The sequence below is a fragment of the Piliocolobus tephrosceles genome, chromosome 13 (assembly GCF_002776525.5).
Source record: "Piliocolobus tephrosceles isolate RC106 chromosome 13, ASM277652v3, whole genome shotgun sequence".
Taxonomy (NCBI): domain Eukaryota; kingdom Metazoa; phylum Chordata; class Mammalia; order Primates; family Cercopithecidae; genus Piliocolobus; species Piliocolobus tephrosceles.
Window position 1 is genome coordinate 103,458,209 of NC_045446.1, and position 21,545 is coordinate 103,479,753.

The 21,545-nt window shown below is 49.1% G+C and overlaps 1 protein-coding gene across 5 annotated transcripts; it reads right to left on the minus strand.

Moving 5' to 3' along the window:
• Positions 1-1,035: 1,035 nt before the first annotated feature.
• TMPRSS5 (transmembrane serine protease 5) lies at positions 1,036-19,829 on the minus strand. Of its 5 annotated transcripts, none has more exons than XM_023208049.1 (13): positions 19,678-19,829; positions 13,389-13,595; positions 13,022-13,120; positions 12,408-12,530; positions 10,777-10,912; positions 10,352-10,465; positions 8,915-8,958; positions 7,983-8,145; positions 6,580-6,758; positions 4,302-4,400; positions 3,692-3,834; positions 3,228-3,380; positions 1,036-1,749 (listed from the first exon to the last, which is right to left on the minus strand). In XM_023208049.1, exons 2-13 carry the CDS (start codon positions 13,465-13,467, stop codon positions 1,735-1,737), a joined length of 1,347 nt encoding a protein of 448 aa, XP_023063817.1. In that variant the 5' UTR covers positions 13,468-13,595; positions 19,678-19,829; the 3' UTR covers positions 1,036-1,734. The 5 variants fall into 5 exon arrangements, with proteins under 5 accessions (XP_023063817.1, XP_023063818.1, XP_023063819.1 ...); XM_023208048.2 differs by having other exon boundaries at positions 1,041-1,749; positions 13,493-13,595; XM_023208050.2 differs by lacking the exon at positions 13,389-13,595 and having other exon boundaries at positions 1,040-1,749; positions 19,678-19,802.
• Between the last annotated feature and the right edge of the window lie 1,716 nt (positions 19,830-21,545).

Genomic DNA, 21,545 nt, shown 5'->3' on the forward strand with positions numbered 1-21,545 from the left:
GTGGATCACCTGAGGTCAGGAGTTCAAGACCAGCCTGGCCAACATGGTGAAACCCCTGTCTCTACTAAAAATACAAAAAATTAACCAGGCATGGTGGCTGTAGTGTGCCTGTAATCCCAGCTACTCGGGAGGCTGAGGCAGGAGAATTGCCTGAACCCAGGAGGCAGAAGTTGCAGTGAGCTAAGATGGCTCCACTGCACTCCAGCCTGAGTGACAGAGCAAGACTCTGTCTCAAAAAAAAAAGAGAGAGAAGGAGAGATGGACTTTGCAGGGAAACCAAACCTTCCCAAGAGAGCATTGACTTAGGTGGTTCTCAAACTCAAAACCTCAGACCACCTGGATGGCTAAGGCTTTTCATTGCAGATCATGACATGTAGATTTTTTTTTCTTTTTTTTGAGATGGAGTCTTACTCTGTCGCCCAGGCTGGAGTGCAGTGGCGTGATCTCAGCTCACTGCCAGCCCTGCCTCCCGGGTTCACGCCATTCTCCTGCCTCCGCCTCTCAAGTAGCTGGAACTACAGGCACCCGCCACCACACTGGGCTAATTTTTTTGTATTTTTAGTAGAGACAGGCTTTCACCATGTTAGCCAGGATGGTCTCGATCTCCTGATCTCGTGATCCACCCGCCTCGGCCTCCCAAAGTGCTGGGATTACAGGCGTGAGCCACTGCAACTGGCCAACCCTATTTCTACAAAAAATACAAAAGAAGAATTAGCCGTGTGTGGTGGCGTGCACCTGTAGTCCCAGCTACCAGGGAGGCTGAGGTGGGAGGATCCACTGAGCCCATAGCATCAAGGCTGCAGTGAGCTGAGATGGTGCCACCGCACTCCAGCCTGGGCAAAACAAGCACAAACCAAAATTCTAGAGTAGATGAGCAGGAGTCAGCACCAAAGCTTCAACATGTATAGAAGATAGCAGGAAAACTGTAATTCTACCCTGCAATATGTGCTTTTGTGGGTGGGCGGGTGTGTGTTTATGTCTGTCTGTCTGTCTGTCTATCTTTGTGCGAGTGAGAGAGAGGCAGACAGAGAAAACTGGGCCAAGACCATATATCACTTTAATAACAGAACTCCTTGGACCAGTTCACAGAACTGTCATTTAAAACCAACGTCCTAGACCAACTCCAACCTTCTTGTTTTCCAGTGCACCCACCCCACACAGGGCCAGCCAGAGCCAGGTGAGAACAGGAAGGGGAGTGGAGAGGGAGAGTGGAGAGGGTCCTGACTCCGGTAGGCTTCATCTGGGCTGGCCCAGCCTTGACCCCATCTGCCCAGGAGCCTCTCAGCCATGGAGTCCTCTAGGGAGGCACTTAGCCCACCTGACAGCACAGGGAAAAGGCAGGACTGGGGCACCTCCCAGCACCCTCCCAAAAGACTCACGCAAGGGCAGGGAGGGGAGAGGGCAGATAAAGGGTAGGCTTCCTGCTGCTTCCAGCAGCCTCTCTCCTCCTCCAACTCATCCCTCAGCAACCACAGTACTCCCAACCCAGCCCCAGCCTCTCTTCTGTCATTGAGTCTCTAGTGAGAAAGAGGACTCTGAAATCAGGGCCCAAGCGGAGAGACCTGGCGGCTGGGTGGCTGGCCGGTGGGTGGTGACTGTTTCTCAAGCACAGTAGTAGAAGGTCCACGCGTTCTGCATCGGAGGCTGCTGCCTCTCCTCTGTTAGTGGAGCTGCTAGAGGCCCCAGGAAGCATGAGACAGCAGCGTGCAGTGAGACTGGAGGAAACAGCCAGACTCAGAGGAGGGAGTCCTAGACCAAAAGGGAAAGGAACGGAATTCACAGCATGGCTCTATACTAGCCAAGTGACGTTTATTTTAGTAAATCACTTAACCATGCAGGGCCTTGGTTTTCACTTCTATCAAATGGGGCTAAAAATATCTGCTGCTTGAGATTTTTTGTAAGATTTCTATGAGAGGATCGATACATACATTCCCTGTATCATCTACCAACCCCCACCCCTGCCCAACCTTAGAGGAAGATGCTTTTCATGATCATGCCCTAAAATTTGTAAAATACTTTATGTAAATAATGTTTTGTTTTGTTTTGTTTTTGAGACAGAGTCTTGCTCTGTCACCCAGGCTGGAGTGCAGTGGCAAGACCTCAGCTCACTGCAACCTCCACCTCCCAGGTTCAAGTGATTCTTCTGCCTCAACCTCCCAAGTAGTTGGGTACATGCCACCACGTCCAGCTAATTTTTGCATTTTTAGTAGAGACGGGGTTTCACCATGTTGTCCAGGCTGGCCTCGAACTCCTGACCTCGTGATCCACCCACCTCAGCCGCCCGAAGTGCTAGGATTACAGGCATGAGCCACCCCGCCCAGCCACTCATGTGTTTTTATACCCATTGTCTCACTTGGCCTTCCCATTGAACAGATGAAGGAGAGTGGCTTGCCCGGAGTCATACAATTTACGTCGATGCAGAACCCAAACTGCTAAATGCTGAGCTCTCTCCACAGTGCAGGGAATGTGGCCACTAGTAACTGCCTTAGAGACCAGGGATGAGTGACAGTAACAGATATACACATAAATAACATGACAGGCCTGGCACGGTGGTGCATGCCTATAATCCCAGCACTTTGGGAGGCCAAGGCGGGTGGATCACCTGAGCTCAGGAGTTCAAGACCAGCCTGACCAATATGATGAAACCTTATCTCTAGTAAATACAAAAAATTAGCCAGGCGTGGTGGCGAATGCCTATAATCCCAACTACTTGGGAGGCTGAGGCAGGAGAATCACTTGAATCCAGGAGGTGGAGGTTGCAGTGAGCTGAGATTGTGCCGTTGTACTCCTGCTTGGGCAACAAGAGTAAAACTCCATCTCAAGAAAACAAAAAGTACTACAGATCACTCACTCTAAGCCTAGCACTGTGCTAGGCATTGTATGGGTCTTATTTAATAGCATATAACAATAGCATATAAGCAGCCACGACGGTTATCATCAGGAAACTAAGGTTTACCAAAGTTAGAAACTTGCCGAAGGTCGACACAGGAAAAGGTAGATCTAGGATACAAACTCAGGGCTACTCTTACCCAGTTTATCCTTGAATTGATAGAAATCCAGTGGATTCAATGTTTAAGCTTCACTTCTTCCTCCACCCACTCTGGAGAACATGTCCTAGTCCCCTCCCCAGCCCCCAGCAGGACCTGGGCCTAAGGGGTAAGGTTCCTTGCATTGGAGGGGCAGGTCCTTTAGAAACCTCCCTGTCCTACTCCTGCCCCCACACTCACCTGAACAGTGTCATGGATCCAGTCCAGAAACTCAGCTACCTTGGAGTAGACACCTGGGTGATTGGGCTCTGCGCAGCCAAGCCCCCAGCTGACCACCCCCACCAGGCGCCAAGTGTCCCCATCTGGGCACACCAGGGGGCCCCCGCTATCTCCCTATGGGATCCAGGCATGGAGACACAGAAACAGCCAGTTAGTTCTTCCTGATGGAGAGCACCAGACCACTATGACAAGTGGAATCTCCTTACTGGGCCCCTCCTGCTTCTAGCTGAGATACCTACTGGCCTCACCCCTCCTTAAACCCTTAGTATGAGCTCCAGGCTTGCCTAGATGCCCCTCCTTCTAGAGAAGCTGTCTCACACCACTGACAAGCTCAGACCAGGGCAGGGGTCCAAGTCACAGCAGGCCCCCTGTCCTCCCACCCCCACCTCCACCCCCACCCTCACCCCAGCCACCACAGGCCACACCTGGCATGCATCAGCTCTTCCGTCCAGGTAGCCAGCACAAAGCATGCGGGGGGTGAGGGCTCCGCTGTACACGCAAGAGCTGTTGCAGAGCTGAGTGCTGAGCAGGGGCACCACCGTGTCCTGGAGCATGTCCGAGCTGTAAGCTATGAGAGACACCGAGAAAAACTGCAGGGCATAAAGCAAGACCCAGGCAGGCAGAACAGCAAGAGAGGAGGTAATTAGAAGTCCCAGAGACATGGAGACCCACAGAGGCGAGCCCAGGGTGGGAGCTGTGGACCTTGAGCAAGGAAGCAGGAGGCTATCAGACTTGGGGGCTGGGAGTGGGAAGAGGAGGAGGACTCACATATACACCAAATGTGAGACCATGGCGCTCCTGGGACAAGGGGAGGTGACGTAAAAGGGTCTGAGTTTGGGGAAAACTTTCAGTAGATGTTCTCCGCAGAAAGGCCCAGGCAGGGGAGACTGGAGCCCCCAGTCGTGGCCAAGGGTGAGGCCAGGGATAAACAGGGCTGGCACTGTCATGTGGCCAAGGGATGTGGCCATGCCTCACCCTGGGGAAGAATGCCTCCCACACTCGCTCCTGCACCGAGGGCCCAGGGAGCTGACTCACTATGGCTGGAGTCGGTGTGGCCCCAGCCAGACACCCAGCACCGCGAGCCCTTCGGAAAATGTTGCTCCTTGGCTGGCAGGCACACAGCACCCACGGTGTCTGCAGAGAGGCACGTGATCCTGGTCCCCAGTCAGGCTCGGCTTCCCCCGCTGCAGAGCCTGGGCGAAGGACCCAGGACTGGCAGGTCCTCCTCACCCCGCTTCTGAAACAGTCCTGGTTCCTGGGTTCCACCAGCCAGGCCTCCTAGATGGCTATGCAAGTGGTGTACTGTCCCATCTTAGGGGTCCCCTGTCACAGAGGACAGCATGCAAACTGCAGCCCATGCTGCCCCCTCCCCACACCTGGGGACGGAGTGGGGGTGAAAATTCTTTCAGGCCATGGGTACCCAACTTCTAATGAGAACAGTGTTTCCAAAAACGTGTGACGTATCTGATGGGTGCAGCCATACATGATTTTAGGTAGTACATAGGCATGCCATTGAGTAAACATCCACTTGGGGAGAATGCCATGTCCTTCAATTCTCTTTCAGTTACTCTAACTGCATCACAGAGAAAGACTTCATTTGGGGCTGGTCTGTGCCTTTCTTATAGCCTGCCAACCTCCCATCCAAACAGGAGACAGCACACCCAGGTGCAGCAATTTCTGCAGCAGACTCAGCTACCTAGAACTTCCACACTGATTTCTTTTCATGCTACATATTTTTGTGGTTAGTATCTATTTACTGTAAGTAACACAGGTTCTCTAGTTAGGTATAGGCTCTCTAGTTAGGTAAGTAATATAGGTCTTCTAACTAGAGATACTAATTATTATCTATTTACTATATCTATTTTTGTATATTTAAATAGTAAATATGCTATTTACTTATTAGATTATATAGTAAATGTACTATTTACTATAACAAAATAAGTATATTTAAAAGAGAAATACTACTACATTAGATATCTATGTAGTATCTACTACTTAGATACTAACATAGTACTAATATATACTAATATAGTAGCTACTAATATACTACTACATTAGATATCTATGTAGTATCTACTACTTAGATACTAATATAGTAGTATTTCTCTTTTAAGTATACTAAGAATTTTTCTTTTTTCTTTTTTTTTTGAGACAGAGTCTTGCTTTGTCACCCAGGCTGGAGTGCAGTGGCATGATCTCAGCTCACTGCAACCTCCACCTCCCAGGTTCAAGTGATCCTCCTGCCTCAGCCTCCCGAGTAGCTGGGACTACAGGCATGCACCACCATGCCCAGTTCATTTTTGTATTTTCAGTAGAGACAGGGTTTCCCTGTGTTGGCCAGGCTGGCCTTGAACTCCTCACCTCAAGTGATCTGCCCACCTTGACCTCCCAAAGTACTGGGATTACAGGCATGAGCCACCACGCCCAGCCTTAGAAATATTATCTGTTGAATATAGTTCACATATGTGATAAAATTTGTGAAATGTGTATGGCAATGACTGTTATTTGGGAAACTTAAGGCTACAGGTGATGACAAGAAGGAGTGTTGAGTATATGTGAATGTATATGTGTGTGCACAGTGTGCATGTTTGTGAGTGTGTGTGGTGTGTGTATGCAGGTGTGTTCATGTGAGCACATATGTGTGAGCGTGAGTGAACGCGTGTGAGTCTATGTGCACATGACTGTGTGAGTGCATGTTTGTAGGTGAATGTCCACGTGTACATGTGTGTTGGGGGAAATTGGTTGCTGGTATGGCTGCAGCCTGGGCTCACCTTCTAGGGCAGGTGCAACAGCAGGAATAGCCCTGGCATCAGGCTTAGGAACTGTTTGCCACACGACCTTGAAGAGAGTCGCTTCCCTCCCTACACCGCAGTGCCCTTGTCTGTATCTACCTGTTTCATCTACCTATCAGGGTCGTTACGAGGACTAAAAGATAAGATATTTGAAAAAATATATATCTCATAAGCTGTAACATGGCACTAAATGGCTAGGACCCAAGACTGGCCTGGGGACAGGAGTGGAGCAGCCTATTGGTGAATAGAGCAGCTGCTTGGGACCTCAAGGCAAAGCCCACCTGCAGCCCAGCAATGAAAAGGGCCTGAACCTTTTGTCCCAAAAGAGCCTGTACAAGAGTTGATAACAATTTCACATCCAGGTGATACCGAAATTCACTACAGTCCCCAAATAAATAAAATGTTTTAAGGTTTACGGTGTTCAGAGGAAACTTCAGAAATCAGCTCACCACTCTTCCGCCCAGCCCCTGCCCTCTCTGGACATAGTCTCCAGCCTGCCCACCCTCAAGCCAGCGCCGCACCTGAGAAGTTGAGAGGGGTCCGGAGCCGCAGGAGGGCGACGTCGTAGTCATGATTCTGGGCGCTGTAGAGGGGGTGTGGGATAATCCTCTCCACCACAGCCCCCTGGTGGGGCCTGACGGCACTGTGGCTGACCAGCCCCGCATGAACCCGCCAGCTGGACAGGCGGGACAGCCTGAAACTGCACACAGGGGCCATGCTGAGCGGGGAAGGAAGGGGCAGAAGAGGTGTTCCTCAGTCAAGTAGCAGGTGGAGGAAGCTGGCCAGAGTGGCCATTGGTGGGAGTACCATCAGCGGGCAGTGAGCTCGCAAGCCCCACAGACCATGCCTCTTAATATCACCCCAGCAGCTGGCAAGACACTGGGCATGCAATAGGTGCTTAATAAATGCTCCAGGACTGATGGATGGAGAAGACTATGGGTCATCTGCAACCATCACTCCCTCTTTCCTGCATAACTTCCCTCCAAGTTTTATAGCAAACACATAGAGGGCCTTGTGTCGGAAAAACTTCCCCTGGTCCTGTCTCTCGACTTACTATGTGTGATCGTGAGAGAGGTACTTCTCCCTCCCAGCCTTGGTAAAATGGGGATTACACTCTCTGCCCTGTTCGGCACCAAGAAAAGATCAAAGAGCTATTCACTCATCATTCATTCATTCCTCCAAGTCATATTTATTAAGCACCTACTATATTCCAGGGACTGTTCTAGACCCTGGGGACACAGCAGTGGATAAATCTACAAAGAGATTTAGTGGTAAATAAGACTGAGAGTCCCTGTTCCTGCAGAGCTTCCAGTCTAAAGGGGAAGAAAGATATTAACCAAATAATTACATGGAAAATGATTGAACCAAAGATAAACCTGGGTGCTGTGAAACACAGGGTGCTGTGAATGTGAAAGTATTTTTAACACTTAAAAGCTAATGAGGCCAGGCGCGGTGGCTCATGCCGTTATCCCAGCACTTTGGGAGGCCGAGGCAGGCAGATCACCTGAGGTCAGGAGTTCAAGACCTGCCTGTCCAACATGGCAAAACCCCATCTCTACTAAAAATACAAAAAAATTAGCTGAGCATGGTGGCACCTGGCTGAGGCAACAAGAATTGCCTGAACCCAGGAGGCGAAGGTTGCAGTGAGCCAAGATTGTGCCACTGCACTCCAGCCTGGGCAACAAAGTGAGACTCTGTCTCAAAAAAAAAAGCTGATGAATATAAAGAACAAATCTTCATATTCTTACTGTTATTTGTGCAGATCTGTTCTTGATACTGAATGGAAAGAACTTCACAAACACCTTACCCTCTTGGAGCAAAAAGCTGGAGACTGTTGGACATGAACATTTGATACAGGACACACCAATAGCCGAACAGAAAGGGAAACTGAGGCTCTCTGTCCTCAGCAGCCGCAGAGACTTGCCTGTGCATACAGTGTGCAGCAGTCACCACCCAGTGTGGCGCTAGCACAGAGCCCGCACACGTGTGCCGGGAGCCCAGGGCCACACTGGCCTGCCACGGCCACCGCCCAAGAGCCACAGCCTGCCCGCCGACTATCCGGGAAGCCAGGGGCCTCGCTCCACACTCTGCCAACAGAGATGGGTGAGACAGAAAGAGAGAGGTGAGTGTCAGCATGGTCCTAACTCTCAGAAAGCGTGACCCAGTGCCAAGCCCCAGACAGCCAGTGTGGACAGCTCTCCTTTCTTATTCCTGGTCCTAAGTGTGGGGGATGGGAAGGTAGAAGTGTTGATTTTACCCCTGCCTGCCCCATCCAGCTGTGGGCCTGCTGAGAGCAGAAACTGTGTCTGCATGGAGCCCTATGTTAGGTATGAAGCCCCAGTGCCTAACAGTGCCCATCCTGTAGTAGAGGTCGAAGCGTTGGTATGTGGAAGGATGTCTGAATGGACAGATGAAGAGATGGATAGATGAATGGGAAGACCAATGAAAGGAACTCCACAGATTGCTTCCCGTTTGGTACCTAATTCACCACCTGCCCTTAGTTTCCTGAAGGTGCTAACGGGTCACTCAATAGCCAATAATAATTTCACCTCTGGGGCTCTCCAGAAAAAAGGTGGAGTGGGTGTCAGAGGTCAAGGAAGAGAGTGGCAGGTAGTGAAGGAAGGAGATCATCAGCCCAGATCTGTGGCTGGTGAGGGACATGATGGAGGCTTAGAAAGGGCTCTGCTGGGGCAGAACAGCAACTGCAACAAGGGGCCTGGCAGGCAGATGGGCAGGTGGGCAAGGACCCCCACCCCAGACCCAGCAGAGCCTCACCATAGGGCTCTTCCACACTTGAAGCAGGGGGAACACCCCTTCCTCCCACTGCCACCTCCCCGGGACCAAGACATGACTCACCAGAGCATCTGAGGGAAACAACTCGACCAGAAGTGCAGTTGTTCCTGCAAAACAGAGGTGCCAGCAAGAAGCTGGGCAGGGCCCACCCTGCGGCCACACACATCCAAGGATGTGAAGAATGGGGGAGGTTGGTGGGGGTGGTGGACAGTTCTTAAGGCTGTCATGTAGCCACAGCCTGAAGAATACCACCATTTCCTTCCTGCCCCCACCCAAACACTCAGACCCTCCTCATCACTGGTCCCCAGGACAGCAGCACACCTCCTGCCTAATCTCCCAGAGGGCAATACAAGGACTTCATGGTCCTTGCAGATCAACTGGGACATAGATCAACTGTTACCACTAAGTGTCCTGAATAAATACACACTCAATGAATGAATGAACGGATAGGTGAGTGCGTGCGTGACTAGGGTTCTTCACCCCATGCTCCTTCCTAGGTGTGCTGCATTCTCCACCCTGGTCCCTCTGCCTGGGCCTTGCATATTCATATTCTTGCTCTCCTCTTTCCCCTTTTCTCTCTTAGCTCTTAGTTCCTTTTTTGACCCAAAATCTTTTCTCTTTATTTATTCACCTCTTGCCCTAGCAGCCCAATGTCTAGACCCTCTTAGTGTCTCCTAGTTTCCCAAATACACAGCCCTCCTGGCTCTCCTGGAGGAGTCAGCCCCACCCCTACTTCCATTTTCCCATTCAGGTATCCAAGACAAGAACCCAGTCAGAACCTTCCCATCTCCAGCCACATTCCTGAGCACAGGAGCTGGACAGGAGGGGCCTGAAGGAACAGTTCAATTTGGAAACGTGGTAATGGGGGTGCCCACCCATCTATCCCAGGAGGCTGATAGGCAGCTTGAGGAAGCCTAGGAAGGTGCAAAGACCCTCTCTGCTTGTGCCCCAGTCACACCAGACCATCCCCAGGATCTGGGGAAGGGGCTGCTCCATTCCACAGCCCTCTTCTCTGGGAGACTCTCCAGACTACAAGCAACTCTTAGCCAGAGCAACTCAACCATCTCTCTCCTGAAATATCCAAATTATCCAAATAATGTGTGACAGGATTCAGAGAGCACTGAGCTTGGAGACAGGAGCCTGGTTTCAAGGCTTGACTTGGCTGCTTATTACTTATGTGACCTTGGACAAGACCCTTTAACCTTATTAAGCCTCAGCTTCCTAACCTGTAAAATGGCGACGAGTACCATTTCAAAACTTGTGACAGTAATAACCAACCCTACATTTCCTGTGAAGGGCAAATAGCAGATGTGAAGTGGTGACAGACAGGGCTCATGTGAACTGAGTTTGTTAATTTCTGATTAGGAAATGTTTCTCTTTGTCCTCCTATCTTAGGCCACCAGTGTCCTCACCACCAGGATCCCAAGAAAGGAGATTTTTGCTGGACTGACCACCAGGAAGTAAGGGAACCCACTCACCTAACCGCCTCAGTAGTCCTACCTGGGCTGCCACACCTCCTCCAGAAAGCCTTCCAGTCTAGGAGAGAGCTGAGCAAACTCCTGGGAGCTGTTGAGTTTGATGTCAGTGAGGTTTACTCCCTTGTGGTGAGTGAGTCTTGGCAGAGGAAGGGAATAGAACAGGAGGAAATCATAACTGGAATGTATACGAGATATAATACTAGTATAGTGACTGCAAGACTGTGATAATGACTACTGCTGGGATTTATGCTTGTTAAAAAGCAGTAATACTCCAGAGAAATGGGCTGGGGTACCATTGTGCCCAGAGGCCAAAAGATGGCCAAAAAGACCTCTTGACATTTCCTGAGCACATTGACCAGTGGTGGGCAGATAGAGGTCTCCAACTCCCATCCTTCACCAGCCAGCCAGGCCTCCCCCTTCACAGGACCCACATCTGACTCCTGTTACCTGAGATGCCCAAGGCTCCAGCAGACCTGTAGCCCCAGGGTGGGGCTCCAGCCCTCATGGCAGACCAGGAGCCAGTGTGGCCGATCCCTCACTTGCACTTCCAGCAAGAAGTCTTCACTGTTTATTCTGAAAGACACTGAAATCACAGCATGAAAACCACACGGGGAAGGATGGTGGTAGGGTGGGACAGGAAGAGCTGGACCTAGGACTGTAGTACTTGAAGAGGCTTTAATGACAGTATCTGGGTCACCCAGTGCCAAGTTCCCTGCTGCCGGGGAGTGAGACCAGTCCCAAGAGCAATCTCATCCCTATCGGTTGAGCATTTCCGTTTTCTATTTTAACCAAGTGCTTTTAAGCATGCTCTGCCACTCACTATCACAGCAGCCCTGTGCAATGAGTACTGCCATCCTCTCCATTCTGCAGAAGGAGAACTAAGCCTTGGAGTTTAAGCACCTTCCCCAAGATCATAGGGGAGGAGGGGTCAGGAAGTGATGGATCCAGGACTTAAGTCCAGGTCTTCTGATTTCAAATCTTGTGATAATAATAGTTACCGGTTGTTGAGTGTATGCTTTTTCCAGGCTCTTATGGACTGACTTGTGTCCCCACCCCACCCCTCACACACACACACACACACACACACTCATATGTTAAAGCCCCAACCCTCAGTGTGACTGGATTTGGAGACAGGGCCTTTAAGAAGGTAATTAAGGTTAAATGAGGTCACGAGGGTGAGGCCCTGATCCAACAGAGTCAATGTTCTTATAAGAGAAAGAGACACCAGAGAGCTCCCTCTTTCCTCAAGAGCAGAGGAAAGGGCCGGGGAGGACACAGGCAGAAGACAGCCATCTACAAACCAGGAAAAGAGCTCTCTCCAGAAACTGAATTTCATAGCACCTTGATTTTGGACTTCTAGCCTCCAGAACTGTGAGAAAATAAATGTGGTTTAAGCCACCCAGTCTGTGGTACTTAGTCATGGCAAACCAAACAGACTACTACACAAGTTCTGCGCTAATATCTTTTCCTAGATTAGCTTGTTTTATCCTTAAAAAATTTATGCAGTAAATATTTGTATTTTCATTTTATGGAGAAGGAAACAGAAGCTACAATAAGTAATGTGCCCAAAGTCACACAGTCAAAGACAGACTCCAACCTTATTCTAATGAGGTTATTCTAACCCTTAGCCTCTGGGCAGCATTGTACCTTCTGATCCCCAACTCTTACATGGAGGAGAGGGGACAATCAGGAGACGGAGATGGGACAAGGTGGGCTAATGTTCCCAGACCCATAGGTGGCCCTGCTGGTCACACACTGGCTCCCATACACACCTGACCCCTCCTCCCCTACATCCCTGACTCACTCTGCCCCAAATGTCAAGTTTCTATCCCTCCTGCCAGCCTGGTCTCTGGACCTTGCCCCAGCTAGAGATCAGGACAGTCCTCAGAGAGCGCTGAAAGCCCCAAATCAGAGATCACCTCTGCAAGGTGACACCTTGTCACCGCCCTCACACTAGAGGAGGGAAATACATATGGTTGGCAGTGAACAGATGGCCCTTCAGAGTCGGTTCTCTTGCCCCCAGCTGTGACAGGTCCCTGCTGGGGAGGGAGGCCCATAGCCTCAGGGGTGCAGCCCACCTGCTTTGGGAAGTGCAGGGAGCAGAGCTTCCTCACCACCAGCCTCGGAGCAGCTCAAAGTTATCTCCTCATCCTGCAAGGTTCCAGAAATGGGCTGAGAGGCCACAGGACACAGGTACAGCACTTCAGAGAAGAACAAAGAGAAAGGGTCTGATTTCCAAAGGAGGGGGTCAAGGTGCTGACCTCCTCATCAGCCACCTTGCTCTCAGGCAGGTCCCCAACCAACCCACTGAGGAGGGGCACAGCACTCCATCTCTCTTGGCCTCAGCATCTATCTCTGCCTCTTTGACTCTCCCTTCTCTCTCTCTCTCTCTCTCTCTCTCATTCTCTCTTTCTCTCAGTATGTCTCTGTCTTTCTCTGTGTGTGTTCTCTCTGTATCTCTCTCACTGGGAAAGATTTCCAGAAAAAGTCTGACTAAGGCCTCCTTGGATCATACACTTTTTTCTTCTTTATATAGAGCCTAGATCCCTCCTGCTGCGATTTCACCCTTTCTCCCCTTGTCTGCGCAGAGTAGATGAGGAAGACACTTGTCCTATTTACCTTTAATGCCTCCTCAGCACCTGCTTCTCCCTTCCAACCTCCCCCACACCAGAGAAGGGACCCCAGCACTGACCTAGGAGCCAGGAGCCAACACCCACACCGGCCAGCAGCCCCAGGGCTCCCAGCACTGCACAGCCTCGTCGCATGGAGCGCCAGCACACCGCCTGAGAAACTGTGGGAAAGGATAGAGGGATATCTGGGTCCTCTGCTCCTGCCAGCCAGCCTTACTTCACCCTAAGTCACCACCATGGGGCTAGGTACCCACAGAACTCCAACAGGACACCTCCTCCTGTCCCATCAGCCCAGATTAGGGAGGGGGTGGGGGCAGGGGAGGATGGAGAGGGCCTGATCACAGAAGCCCACAAATCCCACTCAATCCCTCAAGTGGGAAATGGGAAGCAAAAGCAGGGCTGGGGATAAAGAGTGAGACAGCCTCTCACCATCAATCATATGGGGCTGACCCCAAGGAGGATCCAAGAAATGTAGGATGATTGCCCTCCACTGTCCCCACCCTGTCATTCCCTTATGACCCAGTCTGGCCTACTGGGATGCTGCTGGTCTCCAGGCTCTGCTCTGAAGATCCCAGATCCTGGGCCCTCCTCTGCATACTGGGCCTCCACAGGGGCTTGGTCATCCAGCGTCAGGCTCTGGGGAAGTAAGTGTCAGACACCCAGGATTCCCACATCAAGGATTGCTGAGAGAAGTCACAGCCAAGTCCAATTCCCCATTCTTTAACCCCAGTCGTGCTTCCATTGCCACTTGTAAACCTCTATTCATCTTGGGGACTCCCTGTATATTCCCACAAATACCTTTCCAGCCCCCCCGTGCCCTCCTGGGGCCCCTAACCCCACTGTCCTTACTCTCACATGGCCAGTAGCAAACACTTGAATGCAGATTTGGCCCACTCCAAAGCCTGCACTCTTAGCCACTCCTTCATCTTCCATAAACATTGAAGGCATCTGCTAAAGTCCCTTAATACCCTCCTTCAGCTTTAAGATCCCACCCTTCTTCATTCCCTCCTATCTCAGAAGAAGTGCCCCTCCACAAATCACCCACACACTCATTCATTCATTCCATAGATATTTGGTCCTAGTGCACAGGTCACTATAAGGGACACTATCGGGAGTTCAGAATAAACCAGCGCAGACCACTCCCCACTCTGACTGCATCAAAGAACCTGTAGTCTGGTCCTGAAGATAAGTCATGTAAAGCACAGTATGTTAAATGACAGAAGAAAAGTTCAGTTAAACTACCTGATACGGTTTAGCTGTGTCCCCACGCAAAATCTCATCTTGAATTGCAATCCAAATTGGAATCCCTATGTGTTGGGGTAGGGATCTCATGGGAGGTGATTAAATCATGGGGGCAGTTCCCAAATGTTGTTCTCATGATAGTGAGTGAGTTCTCACGAGATCTGATGGTTTTACATGGGGCTTTTCCCTTCTCCACTCTGCACTTCTCTCTCCTGTAACCATGTGAAGAAGGACATGTTTGCTTCCCCTTCTGCCAGGACTGTAAGTTTCCTGAGGCCTCCCAGCCATGCGGAACTGTGAGTCAATTAAACCTCTTGCTTTATAAATTACTCAGTCTCTAGTAGTCCTTTATAGCAGTGTGAGAACAAACTAATACAGTAAATTGGTGCTGCTGTAAAGATACCTAAATATGTGGAAGTAACTTTGGAACTGGGTAACAGGTAGAGGTTGGAATAGTTTGGAGGGCTCAGAAGAAGCCAGGAAGATGTAGGAAAGTTTAGAACTTCCTAGAGACTTGTTAAATGGTTTTGACCAAAACACTGATAGTGATGTGGACAATGAAGTCCAGGCTGAGGTGGTCTCAGATGGAGATGAGGAACTTCTTGGAAACTGGAGGAAAGGTGACTCTTGCTATGCTTTAGCAAAAAACTGGAGGCATTTTGCCCCTGCCCTAGAGATCTGTGGAACTTTGGTGGTTGTTTGTTTTTTCTTTTTTGGGCGGTGGGGAGCAGGGGGTGTTTTGTTCAACTTTATTGAGGCATAATGCACATTCAAAATATTGCATACATTTTAAGTTCTCAGATCAATAACTTTGACAAAGATATAACCCACATGACCAACACAGTCAAAATATAGGACATTAAGGTCACCCCAGAAATTTTCCTTCTGCCTTTTTGCAGTTAACTGCTTCCCAACCCACAGCCCTGGAAAATCACTGATCTGTTTCTCTCACTGTATATTAGAGTTCCCTTTTTTATAGTTTCATATAAATGAAACCATGTGACATATAGTCTATTTTTTAATTTTACTTTAACTTCCAGGATACATGCACAGAACGTGCAGGTTTGTTACATAGGTATACATGTGCCATGGTGGTTTGCTGCACCTTTCAACCTGTCATCTAGGTTTTAAGCCCCACATGCATTAGGTATTTGTCCTAATGCTCTCCCTCCCCTTGTCCCCCACTCCCAGACAGCCACCGGGGTGTGTTGTTCCACTCCCCATATCCATGTGTTCTCATTCTTCAACTCCCACTTATGAGTGAGAACATGTGGTGTTTGGTTTTCTGTTTCTGTGTTAGTTTGCTGAGAATGATGGCTTCCAGCTTCATCCATATCTCTGCAAGGGACATGATCTCATTCTTTTTTATGACTGCATAGTATTCCATGGTGTATATGTGCCACATTTTCTTTATCCAGTCTATCATTGATGGGGATTTGAGTTGGTTCCAAGTATTTGCTATTGTAAATAGTACTGCAGTAAACATACGTGTGCACGTGTCTTTATAGTAGGATGATTCATAATCCTTTCAGTATACACCCAGTAATGGGACTGCTGGATCAAATGGTATTTCTGGTTCTAGATCCTTGAGGAATCACCACACTGTCTTGAGATCTGTGGATCTTTGGACTTGAGAGAGATGATTTAGGGTATCTGGCAGAAGAAATTTCTAAGCAGCAAAGTGTTCAAGAGGAAACAGAGCATAAAAGTTTGGAAAATGTGTAGCTTGATGATGTGATAGAAAAGGAAAACCCATTTTCTGAGAAGAAATTCAAGCCTGCTGCAGAAATTTGCATAAGTAATGAAGAGCTAAATGTTAATCACCAAGACAATGAGAAAAATCTCTCTAGGGCATATCAGAGACTACACAGCAGTCCTTTCCATCACAGGCCCAGAGGCCCAGGAGAGAAAAAATGGTTTTGTGGCCCAGGCCAGGACCCCCTTGTTCTGTGCAGCCTGGGACATGGTACCCTGTGTCCCAGCTGCATCAGCTCCAGCTGTGGCTAAAAGGGGCCTAGGTACAGCTCAGGTCATTGCTTCAGAGGGTGCAAACCCAAGCCTTGGCAGCTTCTACGTGGTGTTGAACCTGTGGGTGCACAGAAGTTAAGAACTGAGGTTCGAAAACCTCCACCTAGATTTCAGGGGATGTATGGAAACACCTGGATGCCCATGCAGAAGTTTGCTGCAGGGGTGGAGCCCTCATGGAGATCCTCTGCTAGGGCAGTATGGAAGGGAAATGCAGGGTTGGAGCTCCCACACAGAGTCCCCACTGGGGCACTGCCTAGTGGAGCTGTGAAAAGAAGGCCATCCTCCTCCAGACCGCAGAATGGTAGATCCACCAACTGCTTGCACTGTGAGCCTGGAAAAGCTGCAGGCACTCAACGTCAGCCCATGAAAGCAGCCAGGAGTGGGGCTGTGCCCTGCGAAGCCACAAAGACAGAGCTGCCCAAGGTCATGGGAGCCCACCTCTTACATCAGTGTCACCTGGATGTATGACATGTAGTCAAAGGACATAATTTTGGAACTTTAAGGTTTAACGATTGCCCTATTGGATTTCAGACTTGCATGGGGACTGTAACCCCTTTGTTTTGGCCAATTTCTCCCATTTGGAATAGGTGTATTTACCCAATGCCTGCATCCCATTGTATCTAGGAAGTAACTAACTTGCTTTTGATTTTACAGGCTCATAGGCAGAAGAGACTTGCCTTGTCTCAGATGACAGTTTGGACTTGGACTTTTGGGTTAATGCTGGAATGAGTTAAGACTTTGGGGGACTGTTGGAAAGGCATGATTGTGTTTGAAATGAGGACATGAGATTTGTGAGGGACCAGGATAGAATGATATGATTTGGCTCTCCCCTCACCCAAAATCTCATTTTGAATTGTAATTTTGAATTGTAATTACCACGCACTGGGGGAGGGACCTCGTAGTAGGTGATTGGATCATGGGGCAGTTCCCCTATGCTGTTCTCATGATAGTGAGTGAGTTCTCACAAGATCTGATGGTTTTATAAGGGGCTTTGCCCCTTTACTCTGCCCTTCTTTCTCCTGCCACCGTGTGAAGAAGAGTGTGTTTGCTTCCCCTTCCACCATGATTGTAAGTTTCCTGAGGCTTCCCCAGCCATGCAGAACTATAAGTCAATTAAACCTCTTTCCTTTATAAATTACCCAGTCTCAGACAGTTCTTCATAGCAGTGTGAGAACAGACTAATACACTACCATCATCATCCAAAAGAATAAGAGCTTACTTCTCATTGAGGTGATCACAGAAGGCTTCCTAGAAAAAGCAGCCTCTGAGACCCATAGGGATGAAGAGGGTTTGAGCTTATATACATGGGCATTGGGTAGTCCAGACAAAGAGGATTGGATTAGCAAAGTCAAGGGGATAAGAAAGCATAGAGCAGAGTAAGTCATATGTGTGCCTGAAGCTCATGAGCCATGAAGAGGAGTAATGAAAATAAGATCTTAAAAAAAAACACCAGACAGTTCAAAGCTAGGTCTACAACCTACTATGTGAACGTGGACAACTCAGGCTATCTCTTCAAATTTCAATAGCCTCATTTGTAAAATAAGAGTAATAACTCCTTCTTCCCAGGAATAATCTCCCTCCTCGAGTATCTTGTCTCCCTCAGTTATTCTCCACGCCATAAAGTCAGAGTAATCTTTCTAAAATGCAAATGTGAGCATGTGAGCCCCATCTCTACCCTATGAGTCTTTGTGGCCTTCAGGATCAAACCAGATCTCCGTGGCATGGCTCACAAGGTCCTCCATGATCTCGCCCTGCCTCACCTCTCCATCCTCACTGTCAGCACTTGCTCCCTCCACAGCAAAATTTGGGGTCACACTGACATACATGCCATACCTCAGTACCTTCAGTCACTCTCACAACAGAGAGACTTTGCACCTGCTCTCCCCTTCCCCATGTAACTGACTCCTACTGACCCTTCAAGACTCAGCACAGACGTCACTTCTCCAGGAAGCTTCCTTCAATGCATACAGCACCTGTTGGGCCCTATATTGTGCTCATTTACTTCCTTCTCTCTCCTTCCTCACTGGTTTTTGCATCCCAGGGCTAAGCATAGGGCCTGGCACAAAGTGGGAATTCAGTTAAAGTACATTAAAGGAGGGAAGGAAAGACGGGAAACAGGGACGGAGAGAGAGAGGGAGGTACAAATAAGAAAACGTGAATTAACATGGCTTTATAAATTGTAAAGCCCAATACAAATGTTAAGTATAATAATATTAATAAGAACTACACATAAGCTGTGGATCCTTCCCCCCAAAATTTATAATCCAGTAGGGTAGATAAGATATCTCAAAACTGAAGCAACTCCCATTTCCCCTGCAGACTCCCATCTCCCCTGCGTCTTTCCCTATCAACACATAGGGTTGTACCCAATGAGAATAAAAGCCTGAAACGCCGACTCCAAGACAGCATTGGCTTAAATGTGATTTTCATGTGTCGCATGAAATGTTCTTTTCACACCAAAACCTCCCCAGTCATGCCTTCGTACTCCACTGATCTAGTCTTCCTAACCCTCCGGCAGAAGGAAGGAAAGCCTTTGTCAGACTCACCTAGGTCAGTCACCTCCAAATTGTCCCGAAAATCATTCCACTGGACCCAAAGCACCCATGCCAGTTCAGCTCACAGCCAGGGCAGCAGCCCCAGCACCTTGCCTATAGAATGAGCTACCAGCCCCACCTCCCTATTCCCCACACCAGCCACAGCCCAGAACCTATAGGACTGGATCTCCCAAGAGCCTGTGCAGGCCTTGCTTTTCCAGGAGAAACAGAGGACATGGTTTGTATCATACACATTCTTTCTTGTGCCTAGAGATGAAACTCATACGACACAGGCAGCGAAGCTGGAGGACAGCAGGCTTGGGAGAGCCAGTCAAGCACCCATAAGAGAGTAGAGAAGCAGCAACAGAGGATGAGGTTTGGATTTCTTCTCTGGGGTTGTGTGATGGCTCTTGAGCTGATGTCCCTCTGAGTGGAGAGGCAGGCCTGATCTAGAGAATTCCAGGGCATGGCCAGTCTTTTATCCTGCCTCAGTACCAAGGAAGCTTGGCTTTAAACCCAGCCTCTGAACAAACTGGCCTCACCTCATGTACTGCTCCACCTCAAAATTCAACTGCCCAAGCTCATGTGCTAGCCTAAAAAAAAAGGCCTTTAAAATTATAGGACTCCCTGTTCCTCTTTTTGAGTGGAAGTTCAAAGTAATAATGATTTGTTGAGCACCACGTACGTGCAAAGCACTTGATAGGTCTAAGAGGGACAAAAGAGGAGAATAAAAGGCAGTCCCTGGGGAGGAAACAGGAAATTGGCCGCACAGGGCCCCTGTTAGGATCCAGCCCCTGTACCAGAGCTGCCTCAGGAGGCTCTTTCCACCAGCCTAGAATCCCAAGGGCAGAGGAGGGAGAGAGAAAGAAAGGGAGAGAGGACACAGCAGGGGTGGCACAGAGGCATAGCCTTACCATAAGGGTCAGTGACACTGTTGTAAAGCCTCAGGGTCTACTAGGCAGCGTTCTGCTCCTGTTCTCAGGCCAGCATTGATTAAAGCTAGCCCAGCAAGCTCGGTTGGAAGATGAGGTCTCCCTGGTTCACACATGGCCCCTCCCTGTATCCCTACTCCAACACTCACACAGACACGTGCCACAGAGACAATGAACGCTGCTCAGGACCCATGAATAGGCCCCTTGTTGCAGGAAAGGAGCACAAGGGCTGGGCTGGGCTAGGCAACCCCAGCCCCTCCCATGTGCTAACTGGAAACGCAGAAACAGAGGAAAAGGTTATGGGGAGGAGGGGAGGCCAACTACTGTTGCTTAGCAACAAGGTCCCTTGTGCCAAAAAGTGTGCCCCATGCATGCTGGCAGAATTCTTCCTTCCTGCTGACAGAGCTGTATTGGGGAGACTGATACTAGCATTTGTTGAAACATTTCTGAGCCCTCTGGATTTTATCTCGCCTCCATATGGGTTGGCTTTTCTAGCAGGCTGGGGCTGTCACTATGTTGGAATTGTTGGGGTGATGATGGAAGATCTTTATCACCTCTTGCCCCAGGGCCACATCTGTCACCCCAATACCAGGGAAGTGGGGCCTCTGCCCCTGTCTGCCCTGGGAGCCAGTTGCAGCAGGAGCCCCTCAGTGCTATCTTGTTTCAAAGCACAAGGTGACCCAGCTGAGCCCACACAGGGCTAAACACACCTGGGAGCAGGCACATCTCTCTAGACAAGGAGGCAGAATAGGTCCTAGGGAAGGTAAACACAGGTGGGGCTTCCTTTCCTCCAACTGGCTGCTCAAAAACCCCTCAGATGGGAAAGTTAAGAATATAGGCTTTAGAGAAAAGGCCTTCATCCAACCTCAATTCTCCCACTTCCCTTACTCAGCCTCACCTTGTAAAATGAGGATAATAGTATTTACCTCATAGGTTGATGTTAGAATTCATTGAGATATTGCCTATAAAGCCCATAGCCTGGTGTCTAGCACAGACTGTATTCAGCAAACTGTAGCTGCTATTGTTATTGTTGTTGTTGTTGTTGTTGTTGTTGCTGAATATCACCCACACAGGATTTAACTTTTTGCTCCCTATTTTCCTCATACACTATATTAGTCAATTCTTGCACTGTTGTAAATAAATACCTGAGACTGGATAATTTCTAGGGAAAAGAAGTTTAACTGACTTACGGTTCCACAGGCTGTACAGGAAGCAGTGACTTCTGCTTCTGGGGAGGCCTCAGGAAGCTTCCAATCATGGTGAAAGACAAAGGGGAAGCAAGGCCTCTAACATGGCAGGAGCAACAGCATGAGAGAGACGGGGGAGGTGCCACACACTTTTAAACAACCAGATCCCATGAGAACTCTGTCACGAGAATAGCACCAAGTGGATGATGAATCATGAAGGTTTCTTGATCATGAAGGATCCACCCCCATGATCAAATCACCTCCCATCAGGGGCCACTTTTAACATTGAGGATTATAATTTGACATGAGATTTGGGTTGGGACACAGATCCAAACTATATCATACACTCAGTGTGTCAACTCTGAACTTATGGTCATCACAACAGGGCACACATAAGACAATGAAGAGACAGAGGTCAGCTGTGAATTATAGAAGAAGGAGAGAATATTCTTCAGACTACAAACCTGAGTATCTACTGTGTGTCAGAAACTAGCCTGGGCATGGGGGATGAACAAGTCAAAGACTGGGTGCTTACAGACTGGAAAAAGGGATAGAAACAGATGTAACTAATTGTTATTATGAAAAGTGAAATAACAAAGGCATAAACCCAGAGGTATAAGACAATAGAGGAATAGCTGCCCTGAGGATACAAAGAAGAGGGCT

Bases quoted from the DNA above. Each gene is read 5' to 3' on its own strand.
- TMPRSS5 (XM_023208048.2), bottom strand. The intron at 6,759-7,982 runs GCAAGTCTCTGC...CCCTGTGTGCAG, and splicing joins GCTGCACACTGTATGCACAG to TTTCAGGCTGTCCCGCCTGT. The intron at 3,835-4,301 runs GTGAGTCAGCTC...TGTCTCTCATAG, and splicing joins CCACACCGACTCCAGCCATA to CTTACAGCTCGGACATGCTC.